This window comes from Chlamydotis macqueenii, chromosome Z (genome assembly GCF_036417535.1).
Source record: "Chlamydotis macqueenii isolate bChlMac1 chromosome Z, bChlMac1.mat, whole genome shotgun sequence".
In the NCBI taxonomy this organism is placed as follows: Eukaryota; Metazoa; Chordata; class Aves; order Otidiformes; family Otididae; genus Chlamydotis; species Chlamydotis macqueenii.
The window spans coordinates 17,513,953-17,529,980 of record NC_141593.1 but is presented as its reverse complement, the minus strand read 5'-3'; the positions used below and the strand labels follow the sequence as shown (position 1 = coordinate 17,529,980).

At 41.6% G+C, this 16,028-nt stretch overlaps 1 protein-coding gene across 4 annotated transcripts in view; it reads left to right on the top strand.

Annotated features, from left to right (window-relative positions):
- The first annotated feature begins 2,874 nt into the window (after window positions 1–2,874).
- ARL15 (ARF like GTPase 15) overlaps window positions 2,875–16,028 on the top strand; it is a 215,609-nt gene continuing 202,455 nt past the window's right edge. For 2 of the 4 annotated variants that reach the window (XM_086769811.1, XM_086769814.1), the window contains exons 1-2: window positions 2,875–3,179; window positions 15,682–15,771. Coding sequence is in view for 1 of the 4 variants with exons in the window: in XM_086769813.1 (XP_086625939.1) it covers window positions 3,168–3,179 (12 nt within the window). In the remaining 3 variants the exon portion in view is untranslated. Of the gene's footprint in view, window positions 3,180–13,832; window positions 13,849–15,681; window positions 15,772–16,028 lie in introns of all 4 variants that reach the window. The other 2 variants (XM_086769812.1, XM_086769813.1) reach the window with 2 other exon arrangements.

The following is a 16,028-nucleotide window of genomic DNA, read 5'->3' as shown; positions in this document are numbered from 1 at the left end:
GTACTTACTTAGAAATCCATTACCATTAGACCATTCCAATACTTTTTTTTCCATCAGTTTTCCGGCTGATGAACATCAGAACTCCTCTAACTCGTCTTACTTATCTCCACCTTGTTGACTGTTCTGCCAGTGAAGTCAGAGACTGTTTTATATATAATTCATCTTTTTGAATGAACCACAATTTCTATCTTTTAAGGCATCCAATTCTAAATTTCTAGCCATGCCCATTAAAAGGATTTTGTAGTATTTGAGAGCATTTGCATTGTTGTACGAGTATCCTGAGTGAAACTGGTCCATAATTTTATGTGAGGCTTTTCTCTACGGATTTTATTATTCCAGAGTAAGGATATGGTATTGACATGAAGCTACATTATAATGTAGCAGCATGTTATAATGTTAGCAGCTTTCCTGCTGCTAACTATCCTATGACTTGCCAAGATAAGAGTTTCTGTATGCCCTCTGTAACGACCTTGTACCACAGAAAACTGAACGTTGAAACCTAACACAGTATGAGTAAGGTAGTCTTTTTCAGTACTTTCAGAGATACTGAATGCTTTATCTCTGTTTCTTAGCCTTAATTAGAAAGGGTTTTTTTTGTTGTTGTTGTTTTTGTTTTGTTTTTTTTTTTTTCCTGTAATTAAGCTTCTTAAACAGAGCTATCTGGGCACCTTATCTCAGTAAAAACTGAAGATTAGTATAACTACCTTACTGCTAATAAATAAAAGTCAGTTGCCTTTCACCTAAGGTTATTAAAAAGTAAGGCAATGGGGCAGGAGAGGGGGAGCAAGGGGAGAGCAAACACATCGTGCACTTTGATCTCTCAGAGAATGAAGTTATTCTGATGTGGCAAAGTGGTTTACATTGTCTCAGTCACTGGTATACTGCTAGGTCTCTTCACTTTAGGGCACCTTTTACAAAATATCCAGTGTTTAGGGCAAACAATGATGTGGGAACACTGGTCATACTGTTCCTATGTACTGCTACTGAAGGAATAGCACTGCTTTCTGCAGGGCTTCTATACAAGTATTATCTTTACGAGAATCTATTTAACTAATGGGACCAGAAATTAAAGTGATACGAGTAAAAAGTATACTAAAGGTACAGGTATTAAATAGGTTGCTGAGATTTTTCTAGCAAGCCCTGTAGGATTTCTTCCATCTGAAAAAACGTTCAATATTATATTGGAATATATACCTAATGTAGTGTTAGCTGTCTTCATAAAGAAGCTTGCCAGCAGGAACCAACAGGTCAAGATAGAAGAGAAAAGACTGAAATATTTTAATGGGGCAAAACTTCATGTGGTGGCTATTAGGTAATGACTCTTGCTCCAAAAGGTGAAGTGAGCTTCTTCACAGACGTGTGAGTGTACCTTCAGTTAAATCCTCTTGCAAAAATGATTTCTGTAAAACTTGTAAGAAAAATAATCCATCTTGGACTCAGGCTTTGACCCTAAGCACTGCTGAGCACAACATTCAATCATCTATTGTTATTGTCAGTGCAATTTAATGAGTTTGAACATTCTAACCTACAATTGCCACCTGCCAAATTCAAGGTTTTATGGCACTAGCAGGCAACAAACCCTGAAGGTGGAATTGACATAGAATTTATTTGTTCATTAGTATATATTACCAAAGTGGGAATTTAAAATGTAAATACCAGTGAATCTGCCTATTTCCAAACACATCTGAAGGAAATTAGTAGGGTTTTTTAAAGAACTGTATAGTCCGTTATATAGATACAAGTTGTCCAGCACACGTTATCTTGGAAAACAACTTGAGGGTCAAGCATAGTATTAAAATACTGAAATTGTCAAATAATCATTCAAAGCAAACAAGTGCGCTTGTACTCATCCAAATTAAATTTAATCTGCTATGCAGCTGTGTTTGGGATCGATTCCCAAAGTAAAGTAACGAGGGTCAAAGGCAGCAAGTTTTTCTGGCTAGACACATGAGGAAAATGAATTATCAGGCAGAAGAACTACCTGCCTTTTGGGCAGAGTGGGGGAGCACCTTATCGACACGCTGTGACACTGGCTGGATGTGGTAACTGAGCCCTTAATTCAGTACAAAAATCAGAGCAGCAATTGCAATTATGCTTCCCCCTCTCCGGTTTAATTAACCCAGGCCAACTGCCTACTGATATCCCTAAAACCACACGTTCCTGTTTGCTCCCGAATCCTCATTTACACCTTCATTCCTCTTTGCTCCTTTCCTACTTTTGCAACGCTTTTTATTATACTGCAGGATTTATTATTATTATTATTATTATTATATTATTATTATTATTATCTCACTTGATGCTGTCTTTCCAGATGTCCCACCCCACAGTCCCATTTTGACGTTTCCTGCCACTTCTCCAGCAAGACAGCCGTCGTTGCTGACGTTGTAGACTTTTGGAACAGCCGGTGGGTCCGAAGCCGGCGGGCAGAGCTGGACACGCGCGTTGCTGTCACGCGTGGCCGGGGCAGCGATGCCGCCCGCCCGCCCGCCCCAAGGGCCGGGCCCCGGCGCGGGGCGCAGCCGCACCTCCCGCTCGGCCCGGAGCCGGCGGGCTCACCCCGCTCCCCACAGGAGAGGCCCCCTGACCCGGCACCGGGCCCGCCTAGCCGACAGCCCCGATCGCCCTCCCGGACTTTCCCTGGGCCCCGCCGGGCGCGTACGTCTTTAAGAGCGTCCTCCTCGCGCCCCACGTGTGCGATCAGCTGATAGCGGCGCCGCCGCGCGGGGCGGGGCCTCTCGCGGCTGGCGCGCGCTCGGGCTCTGCGGGCGGCGGGCTGGGGTTGGCTGTGCCGTGGCTGCCGTCCCCGTCCCCCCCCCACCCCCTTCCCGCTTCCCCCCTCCCACTTCCAGCCCGCCCCGCCGCCCCTCCCCCCCCGCGCGCGCAGGGCCGCTGCGGCGCGGCGCGGTGCGGTGAGGTGCGGGCAGCGGGTGCAGCGGGAGCAGCGGGCGGCTCTGACAGCGCCGGCGGGGCAGCCCCGGCGGCCCCGGACCCTCCGCTGGCCCTCGGGGCGGCGACAGCAGCCGAGCCTCCCCTAGCCCTGCACCTTGCGGCGGCAGGAAGCGCCGCTCCCCGTGACGGCCAGGCTCCCGGTGGCCCAGCGCCGCTGTCAGCCCGCCCGCGGCCCCAGAGACCCCCTCGGTAGCGCGGCGCCCGGCGCCGGCCGGTACATGGATTACCTGGTAGGTCCCCCCCTGTCCCCGGCGGGAGCGGCGCGCCCCCCGCCGCTGCCGGCCCGTCGGACATTTTACCGAGCACGGCGCGACTGAGGCAGCGGCCCCGGTGGGGAGGTGGTGGGGGGGCTGTGTGTGGAAGGGGCGGTGGGCGGGCGGGGTCCGGCCAGGCTGCCTCCCCCCGGCCCGCCGGGCTCTTCCAGGGCGATTAACCGGCTTGGGCTCCGCCGGAGCGTGCGGCTGCCCCGCTCATTTGGCCGCTATTAGGTTGCTAACGCCGTGACCCGGGTCGCTGTTTTTTTCGTAAATGCATGAGCTTAGGGTACGCTTGAATGAACTAAATTGTCACCCTGGGCGGGATCGACCCGGCGCCCCGGCCGGTGTAACGTTTATTGCTCTTTAATGAATATTGGCTTTACCGGCCTGCGGGGGATGGTGTCGCGGGGGTCGCGGCTGGCCTGCGGGCTCGGCGGGTCGACCCCGCGGCACGGCTGGGCAGGGAGCTGTTACCCCGCGGTACCCGCTCTTTCCGCGGAGCAGCGGGAGAGCCGTGGGCCCGTCCCGCCCCTCACTCGGGCGGTGTGTCTCTGAGCCCCGGCCTGTGATTCACGACCCCCTCCTTTCTTGTGAAGTGCTGCGAGGAGTCAGCTGGGGCCGTGGGGAGGAGCAGGGGCTCTGCTGGACATCCCTGGTCGCTGCTGATGTCTGGTGCGACTGGTCAGGGAGTATCTGGAGTCCGAAACTGGTGTCCCAGTCTGGTGTCTTCACGTGAGAGGTGCATGGGTGTAGGCTTTCAAGAGAGATTCATCGACCAGTCAACAAAATCTCAGGAGATGCTCTTTGTAGTGGATTCAAGATTTACCCCGTTGAGACGAGAGCTCAGTGGCTGACGTTTCCTTCTCTCATGATGAAATTAACTGACCCAGAAATATATTAAATATTTACTTAAATATTGTTCTTTTGTCCATGTAGCTTAGATTTATTTGGGAGTTTTTAGCTTTATACCAAAAAAAAAAAAAACCCAAACTTTTAGGCTTTCCTTCCTAAATTAGAATAACAGAGAGAAGAAAATTAGTCCTGTGCTGCAGAAATGGTAGGTAAACTTCTCTTTAACAACCTAGTTAATGAAATACTGATAATAAACTTGCTGTGTGCCAAGTGCAGCTCCTTGAGAGCCTGGAGCTGTTTCTTAGATTTTTTTTTTCCTTTATAAACTTATATCCAAATGAAACTGGCAATCCTGTACTTTTTAAAGTGCTTGCTTTAACCTTTGTGACTGCTACAGGCTGTTTTGTGGAAGGCCAACCACTCCGAGAACAATAAATGTAGTAAGTCTTGGAAACTGAGAGCATGTTTTTGTATTAACTAAAGAGGGGAGGGAATTAAAAAAAAAAAAAACAAAACCAAAAAAGAGTAGAGATATTTTCCCTTATTCTTTTTCTCCAGTTGATCTTTTTCCTCTTTTCTGTTGTGTAGATTTCTTTGATGCCATCTCTAAAAAAGGTACATCTTCAGGATAATGGTATCCTGAGTGTTCGTAGAATTTTTGCTTAATAATTCTATTGTATCAGGGAGTCTCTCTGAAGACAGACTTTCTCAGGGTCTCATCAGTCTTGCAGTGCATGTTGTAGTGCCGTATGAAACACAAAGGATTCTTTTGACATAGAAGTTGTTACAGATCAGCTAAGTTATTTTGGTGATAGTGAAAGCCAGGGTCTGCAGAGAAGAGCTCAAAGAGGGTGCTGGTCCACTGATGCTGCGGGATGATCCAAGATGCTTTCATCTGTCACTAATCAGCACTTGTTGCTGGGATTACTCTACTACCTGTACAGTAGGAGTCCCTTGATCTTTGCAGTACTTGTTGCAGCTGACATCAGCTTTTTTAAACCAAAGGAGAAAAAAATAGGGAAGTTTTAATTTTTTTTGCATCTGTGTATATCTTGGAAAGAAAACAAATTCTGTTTGGCAGTTCAAATATTGTTTTCATGCATTTGTGCAGAGCACTTTGCTTCCAGTCCTCATCTTCACCAAATGCAGGAGATTAGTCCTCCTTTGCCTTTCTCTGTTAATGGTGGCAAATTGAATGGCTCTTCTTCCCTGTAACGAACAGGGAGTTCAAGCACCTTAGAAAGTCTGCTCTGAAAAAAAGAATTGATGGTGATGAGGGAGGCAACTAGTACAAACCACTTTCAGCCTGAGAACCAAGCTGTTGTCACAGTCTGCCCTAGCATAGTGATGGGCCTGCTCTTTATTTACGCAAGACTTGCAGTTATCGTATGGACATTAACCTATAGATGTAGAACAACCACCTCCTTGTTATTTTCATAACAGCAGTAGCAAAAAGATGTACATGTTAAGAAATTTTGTGGTTTATGCATTTATACTGGGATCTTGCACCTATGTAGACTTCAAAATGTAAGCAGTATGTCCCTTTGCTGGTTCCTCACTTTGAGCACCTGTGTTGCAGCCTGCAGGCAGTCAGGTTTTCTCCCCTGCCCTTAGTAGGAAGCAGACAGCAGGGCAAAGGATGTAGTTGTTTCCAGCTGCAGCAGTCCATTGACGGAGCATTAGACAAGGTTTTGGTTAGCAGTGAGGCTGAATGAGGGAGTTTAATGGAAGGAGGCTGGGATAACTCAGGTCAAGTTTGCAGCAGCATGGATTCAGGAGTTGTTCACTCTCGGCGAGGAGTCTACCCTCAGCTAGCTCTTCCCAGACTTGCACAGGAAGGTTCTTTCCCTGATTTTTCCTGGATAGGGCCTAGATTGATGGAGGCTTTTTTCTCCTTTAAGGAGCTGATCTCAAGAAATACTGACATCTGCAGTACCTGCTAATACCAGCAGGTTATGGAAAATGTTCAAAACTTGCTCAAAGACAAGTCAGTTGGAGCCAGCTTGGACTATGGCCCTGAAGCTTGCATAGGCAGATTCCCAGAACCTGTGTAAGATCTCTCCTTCTTGCAGTGTGATCCTTGTTTTGTGGCGAATGCCGTTTGATAAAGCACTGGTCTTAGAAGAGTATCTTCTGTGGTGCTCTGGTCTGGTTTTGCATTATAACAGAAGAGTAGCTGTAGCCCCTGTATCTTTAACAGCTAGAAGATCCTCTGGATCCTGGTCTCTTTTTTACTTTTGTATTGACAGAATTACAGTGTTAGGGGTGGTGGGGCATTTTTTTTTGTTTGGGTTTTCTTTTCTTTTCTTTTTTTTTTTTTTGTTAATCAGTGTAGCTAAACCAGGTTCAACCTCTACAAAAGAATCCATCTTCACTCATGTAGAGATACCTTTTACTCATAAAGTTTATTCTCCTTGTAAAAGTTAACTGTTTTAAAACACACTATGCGAACACAGCTGCATCAATGTGGATTTGTAGGTTTTTGTGACTACAAAATCCTGTGATGTATCCGCAACCTTCTGCTTCGTTCTTGCGGCATTATATCTGGAAGGATTATTGTGCATACATAGACTTGTGTTGGCTGGCCTATGTTCAGTAGACTATGCTTAATTTAAGAAATTACGGCATGATGCATCTTGTGAAAAGCATGGCATGTGACTAGTCTTACAATTTTTGCTGGGAGAACTTGTGGGAAAACAATAGCAATGCTTCAGTTTTTCATATGTGATACTTGCAATGCAAATTTTAAACTGCTGCGTAGACTTTCACAATCTACTTCAGTGGCATCCTCTGCACTAGATAAGGATCTATGGACAGTTGCATGTATCAGCCTGATCTGCGTAGAGCTTTTAAAAGCTACTTTAGAGGATGAAGTAGAAACTTGAATCAGTGTGACCACAAAAAAAGAAGAGGTCTTATATGGCCTTGAGAGTTTGCAAGATAAATTTGGTAACCTGCTTAATTTTGTGTATTTAGCACTTTCAATATGATAGCTTATCCTTAAATTGTATCCTGTACTACTTAGCATCTTAGTTGCATATGAGAGTGTTTCTTGGGCAGGTAATGAAGAGTATGTTACCTTCCATTTCAGGTTGGAATACTTCTTGCATGAACAACCACATCAACTTTATACTTTAGTGTTTTTGGTTTTTTTTTCCTTTAAAAGTTAAGCATGAACATAAGTGTGGCAAAATCAAGACAGTATACCTTCTTAGGGAAGTAGAGTGGTTGTTGCTTTGTTTGGGATTGTTTTTCTAACTATAATAAAGTTTGGAAATTTTTTTTTTGTTCTTTGTACATTTGTTAGCTGTTATGAACTATTTCACTTCTGCACGCCTGCACGCAGAAGCTCAAAATTTGGTACTTTGTGAGTAAATTGAACTAGATTTTCAAACTTCAGATGAATAGGCCTTGAAGAGGCTTCAGAGTTTCTTTGTTTCCAAAGGGTCTTGACCTGCATTTCTGGATGAGTAATGTCCAGGCAAAGTCTTTCCTGACTGGGGAAGGCTGCATATACCAAGCTGTGGTGTTCTTAAAAATGTTAGGTGATATTAAAAAGAAAAAAAAATATTTCTGAGCAACTGTTCTTTCTTGGACAGCTTACCTTTAAGACCTTCCCTTTCATTTAGCTGGACCTTTTAATTTGCTTGGACAGGTTTGATTTGGGAAGTGATAATACAGGATAGCTCATGATCACTTAATGGTTCTGGTTTACTTTAGATCCTGTCTTTCCATTGCTGTTGCTTTTTACATTGTTTGGTATCTGCAAGCCATAGAAAACGTTCTTTCTTGTACTACAAGTGACATTATGGAGGCATCTGTTTGAAGATTAGAGTCTTACTTCACTGAAACTTTGTAAACCCGTAGCTGCTCTTCTTTGAATAAGGAAAGATGGGGGAAGGTCTGTACTAGGAACCCTGGGGCACATGCAGTTGTTTGATATATCACCTGCAACATAAGCAATAAGGATCTGTGTAGCCTTGCCCTCTTACCATGTGCTAAACATCCCTTCCGTCATAGGAATTTTGTCTTTTGTTATGTAACTGTAAGGATTATTGGGGCTGTCTGTTGACTTATCTATCAGCGATAACATCCTTGACACTTTACTCCTTCTGTAGAGCCCAATGGCTTATATCTTAAGATATTATCCATCCTTCAATTTGGGAAGCTGATCGGGCACAAGGATGAGGAATCTGACAGTTGTTTCAAGGTAAAGATGTAGCTGAAGGCAGGAAAGAAGACAACTAACAGGTTTAAGATCAGCTAGTGTACAGGATGCATGCAGCTCTATTTTTGGATCAGATGTGAATTTTTGAAGTGAATCTTTGTCAGTACTACTTTACAGATCAGATGAACATGGTATTTTTCAGATGAAACCATATTGGAGGATGCACTCAACTAGTGGGTTTTCAGTCCACAGGACCAGATCAGAACTAGTCTAAAGTAAACCACTTGAAGTACGTAGTACGAGTACTTGATCTTCACCTCTAGCTCTTGCTATGCTGCACTACTTGCTATTATACAGGGTCTGGAATAATATAATTATCTGGAAGTGAGAGTGCTGCTGCTTCTTATTGCTTTCTGCATCAGCATAGTAATGTGGGACGAAACCCAAACCAAAGTTTTGAAACCCTCACACAAGGGAGTTGTTGTGGCTAGGCTCCTGTTGGTATTTCAGCTCTATGAAGCATAATATTCAAATCTAAGTCAACTGGGAATGGCAAATGGAATCAGTTCTGGGAGATAACCTCCCCTGAATGAGCACGCTTCTGATGTAAGTTTTAGGAGTTCAAGAACCTGAGCTGGCTGAAGACTTGGAAGATAGGTGCTCTGGAAAACAAATCCTCTTCACTGGTAGAATCTACCTTGCCAGTATTGCTAACGATTTTTGCTGAATGAAAGATATAATCAGACGTATAGAAAGAGCAATAACAATACTGGTGACTTAACTCACTGGAAATTACTCGACTGAAGACAGATGAGTGAGCAGAAGTATAGAATTCCTTTGCAGAAGGTAAAAGTCAAATGCTGTATTTGCTTATCCTGCAATAGGAAGCATTATTTAATTCCCTAGGTAAACTTTTGATTCGAAGGTGGCTGTTACAAACAGTGAAACTTGATACAGCTTCCTTGGGAACACAAAATAATGCCTTAATGTGATTATAGTTTCCAGCACAGGATTCTGTGAAATCAGAGGAGTGTTGCGACATGAGAAATTTCATTTTCTTCAGGTATACACACTGAAGAAATGGCTGAATTAGCAAATTTAAATTGCTAAAAATTAGCATTTTGCCCTTTTCCATGATGAGTATTGTGTTAGAGAGGTAGATGTTGTTACATCAAAAAATGTGTCCCAGATTCTGAAAATGTGCTAGTCTGTGTTTGTTATGAGTAGCCCTATTAGTGTCCTTGTGAATTACTCCTAGATTCAGTATGTGTTGTGCCTCATGTTGCTCTGTAGTGTGCTGCTCCTGTATTCTTCAATCAGAGCTCCAAGCTTGAGGCAGCACAGTGATGAATTTCAAAAAAGGTTAGAAATGCAAGCTTCTGATAAGTGAGAAAATCTGCGTTTAGTAAGGACAGAATACTCCTCCTAATACCCCATGCTGATTACCATTTTTGGCTTGTTGTCAGTATCATCAGCTCGTGTTTTATAATACTGCCAGCGTGTGATGTTTGTTCTCTTAAAGCCTGAGTTCTGAAGTTTTGTGATTATGTGAGGATATCAGCTTTCCATTAACAAAAGGAGCATTTTTAGTTTCAAACCTAAAAGCACGAATGTAAGCCCAAACAGCTGTAAAGCTGTAAGGAAAAAAAACATATGCAGTACCTAAAATCTTGTGATTGCTTGGGTTCTGGCTCATAATACTCTACAGTATGTTGATTTTGCTTTTTTTTCACTGTGTGTGCAGCAAAACTTTCCAAAGTGCAAACTGACCATATAAAAGTCCTTGGGGACATAAATAGGGTACTTGCAATTGGATAAGAGCTTGGCTCATCTCATGCTGGAGCTCTTCTGAGTAGGTGACTTCTCTTTTGTCTCACTGGCAGCCTGGTAAGGTGATTGTGTTAATTGCCAACATGAGGATGCAAGTAGCTTCCTGCTATCTAAGGAGGAGACACAAAGCAGGAAGTCTAGAGTCTGCTTATGTTTAGATGCAGTCCTGCCCTACAGCTTTATTGCTTATAAGGACACACAGCAGGAAGAACATGGATCTTTGAACAACGCATTGTTTTTTATAGTGTATGTTTTGGTGGAGCAGTAGAAGAAAAATTTGTTCACAGGACCGTATTAGCTTTTGGCATTGATAAGTCTGGGGAAGCAAGATGGCATCCAAGAGACAGTAGGAACTGTGTTTTTTTTGGGGGGGAAGGGAGTTTGCAGATCTGTTCTTTTTTTTTTTTCTTTTTTTCTTGTTATGACATGGAGATTTTGGATGGAAGAAGCATCTGTTTTCTACATTTTTATTAGCTTTTACAGCAACTACTGCTAGTCTTCCTTTATATGATTTTGCCTCTAATAGAGATGAAAAACTTTGAAGCAATTAAAATTGACGTTATCTTTCTGTAAACTGTCAATAGTAGGTTTCATAAATAAGCATTGGTGGTGCTGCTCTGTCAGTGAATAAGAGGAGAAGAGAATGCAGAGATTACAAGATAATTTTGTGTTTGTGTTTAGTTGAATAAACTGCGTATGCTTTGGATGGGCTGATGCACAGACAAATATTAAGAATGCATATTGAACCTGGGGGAAAAAAAATCATAGTACCACTTTTGATAGTGGTAATAAAATGGCAGATTAAATTCAGTATTGATAAATGCAAAGTTACATCTATTTATAGTAGAAGTCACATAACAGTACAGATGCATGGGTAGGCCCTAAAATACCATTAGTGTTCAAGAAAGGGAAAGAGGATCTTTCTTTAAAATGTCATTCAACCCAGACATCTGTCAACAAGTTTAGAGTATTAAGAAGGAAAAAGAAGGAAAAAAAAAATCTCTTTTTTACACCACTTAAACGCAAGGTTTGCTCTTGTATTAAATGCTACATTTTTGGTTGCGTCATCTCAGAAAGAGTATTGTAAAACCAAAGAAGACAGAGAGAAGGATGACACGGTAATTGAAAGAAAACAATTGCTTCTACACAAGGAGGGATTAAATAGTTACAGCCCTTCAGTTTGAAGGAGAGACAGCTGAATGGTGTGGGAAGGCAATATTATAGACATCTTTGAAATTGTAAAGAGAGGGTAAATAGGCAATAAGTCATTTCTCCCAGTAGAAGAACTTGATGACAGTTATAATCCAGGAACTGCGTTTTCCCACAAGTGTGGCTGATTTCTGGGTCTTACTTGTGCAGTAACATTAGGGAGCCCAGAACAAGCAGACTGTGAATTTGTACCATTTCTTAGAAGACAGATCCATTGCAGGGATGCTATTAAACGTGATGTTCAGATGCAGTGGTGGGCCTGCAGAGATCCTGAAGCTATGACTGATGGAACCTGAGGATGTGTCCATGGGATAGGATTCCCTGTATGTCCTGGTGCTTATGCTGCGTGCTAAACACCTCCATCCCTCCTTATTGAGGCGACAGCTAGATCTAGATCCAGAACAGGAAATTGCAGTTAGAAAATGGAGATATTCTGGATGGTGTCCAGGAGCGCTCCCCAGTGTAAGCAGAATTGCATTGGCTGCACAGGAGATGAGACTTTTTAATTCAGAGGGATTTATGAAGATACTTAGTCAGCTTCAGGGACGTGTAACTGAAAGGTTCCTTCTGCTTGGAGGTGCTCCCTTGACATATGAGCAAAGGCTATTGGCCTTCCAACATCTGTATCCTAACCAATTTATGACTTTATGTGTAAGGCCCCAACACGGAGTGAACCGGAAACTGAATTGACAACCTGTGTAGAGTGCAGAGTGGTGATACACTCTAGAGTGAGTGATCTCTTCTCTCAGTGCTTTATTCTTGCCTAGAAACTTGCGCCATTTCAGGTTTCAGTAAGCCCGGAGAAAAGGTCTGGAATTATTGAGAATATCTATGCTGTTCTTGTACCTACTCACTTTGTGTGGCTAATCTGCATCTTTCACTGTCTGAACCGCTGCAGTCCTGGAAACAGTCATGGAAAACTGTTCTAGTGAGAATATTGCCTAAAAGAGGGGAGAACACTGTTCTGTGGTACATTCACTTGGTTACTTTTTATGATGACAAGAGAGTTCTTGGATCCAATCCTATTTCCTGTTCACATATCATTGCCTTTTCATCAACATCACGTTTCTTCTAGTCTCTAAACTCAGATTTATTTTTCTAATGATTATGTGCAAGAAAGTCAGTATCTTAAAAATGTAATTATTCAGCATTAAAGGAGAATAAGATGATACTTTATGTGATTTTTTATCTCTGAGAACTGTATTTAAAAGGAATTTTGATAATTTAAATTAGAAATGCTATTAGTGGAATGTATTAGAGGGCTGTGACATCTTGTGTGGAAGGAGAAGCCTTTGAGTTTCTACTTGAGAGCTCAGTATACAAGCTCAGCAAACAGCAGTTCTGGTCAAAGTTCCTGCCACCTGCGCTGTGGTGTAGTTGTGTGTGCTTCTGGGTACCTACACATTCTTTAAAACACAAAAGCACTGAGAATTTTTTTCAGGCTCCATACATATAGGTACTTTAAGATCTGCATATTGTTTACACTTATATTGCTAGTTTTCACATTTCTTACATACTGAAAAAGATGCAAGTAAGAATGGAGGTGGAAAAGCTTTTTCTTGCCTGGAAGGTCCAGTAATCGAAGTGATTACTGCGATGGATCACATCTTTATAAATGAGCAGGATGGCCTCTTGATCTTTGCTTTAACTAAAGAAACATATCACCAGAAAAAAACATAATTACTTCTTTCCTCATGTTGCTTTCTGGTTGGAACTATGCTTAGTGCTGTAATTTATTTAGGATTATGGCAAAGCAAGCTGAGGTCAAGGTGAGTATTTCTGTTGGTTGCCAGAACCGAGGATAGCAGCTCCGGCAGTTCTGGCAGATGTCGAGCCTTTTGGGTCTTTTCCAAGAAGCTGATTAGGATCCTTCCCTGCTTTTTTTCCCACCAAATTTCTTGAGGCTAGTGCTATCAACTCAATGGTTTCAGACTTCAAGTGGTCAGTTGCAAAGCATGCTCTCTTAATCTCTTCAAAATTTGCTCTCTTGTAAATATTATGGGTAGAAGTTTCATTTAGCATTTACTGAAGATGTAGATGTTAAAACAATGAATTTGTGCAGTTGCAGACTAATGTGTGCCTGTATCAAGAGCTGTATGAGTTTTTTTTGTTTGTTTTAAACACCAAATACTGAAATTATTTTGCACTGATAGCTGAATGCTTGAGAAGATTGACAGAACAAATGCTTGTTGTGAATGAAAGGTTGCACAGCCGCAAGGCAGACATCTAAGTCATTTGAACAGTCATGTTTTTACAATGTATGATTAAAATAAAAAAAAAATTTGGGCAAATATATATGTCAGCCATGAGTTTAGTTTGCTGCTAAAAAAATTATTTCATGTTTGTGAGATGGCCCTTTGCATATTGGCAGAGATGCGTGCTTATGTTGTTTGACATATTTGACCTGATGACTCCATTTCTCACTTTAGACATGCTAAGTGACTTCTATTACGAATAAGTCTTTGCAGAATTGTATCAAACAAGGTATCTTTCTTTTGTAATATTTGTAGGTATATTTTTACATTTTTTTCTTTTATTTTCATGCTTACCATGTAAAATCCTTTCAGAAAGCAACAATAAACTGTAAGTAAATTAAATGCGAATTCTCCAACAATTGTTTTGTTGCCTAATTGTATGGTGCAAAATGAGTTGCAAAACTGAAGTAATGAAAGATGACAAGTATCAAGAATAAATTCTCCATTGTTGCAGCAGATTATTACATATATTGTAATCAGTGATCAGAGTCATAGTCTGTAGGATAGTATCACAAAACAATTATTTAAATAATTCCCTGACACGTTTTCAGTGATTAAACTGAAATAATATTGAGGGGAATGTAAATTTTCATGGAGGAAGTGGGGTGAATATATGAGAGAAGTTAATAAAAGCATTGGTATTAATGAGGTTTTTTAACACTATAGACATGAGCATTATCTTGGAGGCTTGGGGAAGGGATTAGCTTAATATTTCATTGGGAAATGCATAGGGGAAACATATTGGTACTGAATGTGACAGTAGGAAGGGGAGATAATTTTAGGATTCATGCCTTGTGATAGCTTGTTGCTTTCAAAATATCAACAGTAGCAAACCCAGCGACAGATGAGTAAGGTTACGTAGATGTAGCTTGCTGTATTCTGCAGAGCAAGGGTCCACAGGCACTCACTGGGAAATCTGAACTACAATTTAGTTCTCCCCTGAACGTGTAGCCTGGAAGTACCAAACAAAAATTTAAGAAAGAAAACAATTCATCATGTTGCGGTTGTCTAGAATAAAAACAATCTATATACATTGAGAAACTGTAACGATTTGCTGCTGCTGCATTTTTACTTCCCTTGCAGCCTGAAATAATCTTTTACTTTGTATTGAGTCTGCCACATACTGAAAGTACAAATCACTGTATATATTGCCTTGTGTTTAAGTATGGGCTTAAATTGCAGCAGACTCAGGTTAAACATTAGGAAACTTTCTAGTAGGGAGGGTAATGAAGCACTGGACTAGGTTGCTTGGGGAGGTCATCCATCCCTGGAACCTTTGAAACAAGGTCTGCAAATACTGTCAGGAGGGCTATGGGTGCAGTTTATAACCCACTACACCGCTTTGTGTAACACAGGATTTCTCAAAGTCGATTCTATTCCTGTTTTTCTGTGACTTTTTTTTTTCTGCGGGAAGCTTGGAGAACAAGTCATAGAACTGGATGTTTGTTCTGAAAGCTGGGGGGGGGGGGGGAAAGGAATATTCTGACAATTTAAATGGTGCTTTGAAGCAGCATTTCCTTGTTAGCAATAATATTCTAGATTGCTTCCAGTAAGAAAAGAAAATCAACCATACTGTTGAGGTTTGCGTTCATGTTTTTGTGCTGCTCTTTTTGACTTTCAGACAGTTCAGTGAGATATTGTTTGTTTAAAATATAAATTTAACAGTTGCAGTGAAAGAAAAATGTTGCTACACATTTTTTTATTACTCATAATTCGTAAGAGCTGCTCCTTTAATTTTTTGAGTCACAATTCAAATTAAGTGGGTAACTCAATTGCAGGGTTTTTGGGGGCAGGGGTTAGAAAGCAAAGACCGGGGAAAATAAGTTTTCACTGATACTGTTTAAAGTCTGTAGCATCCACCACTGCATCTTCAACATCTTAAAATACATGGAGATGATGTGTGAACTCATTAAAGATACAGTAAAAATGTTCCACTTGACTGCTTTAATTGTTGCCTATAGAGACTTCTCAAATACCTTATTTAAAGTAATTCCTCAATTACTCTTCTGGATAAATCATTGTAAGCCTGGTTTATTGTATTTGACCATATGTAAAAAACAGCAAACCTGCCATAGGTTTTATATTGTTGATGGGGAGTTGCATATATTTTCCTTCTTCTTTCATGCTGTTTAAAGAAGGTGTTTTCCATCTGTTTCATCAGAAATTCATAGTCCATCCTCAGCCTCTTGGGTGACTGCAGACGACATAGAATTGTGGCATCACAACAGATTGGAAGTTGAGCGAGTGGAGGGTAAATCTTTTAATATGATATTCACAACTCTAAGAGCAGATTAAATAATGTACTCAAGACAGTAGACAGTTCTATTTTGAACACAAAATCTCAGAAAACTACAGGAGTACAACTTCAGAAATGTGGGCCTGTAAAGTTATGTGCTTTATTTTGGTGTATAGAGGAAGAGAATTTAGGTGATGATACAGGGAGAGAAGAGCTGTAATATTTAAACATGTAAGCTCTTTACAGTCCCCTAAGAAGCAAAAAAGCAACTC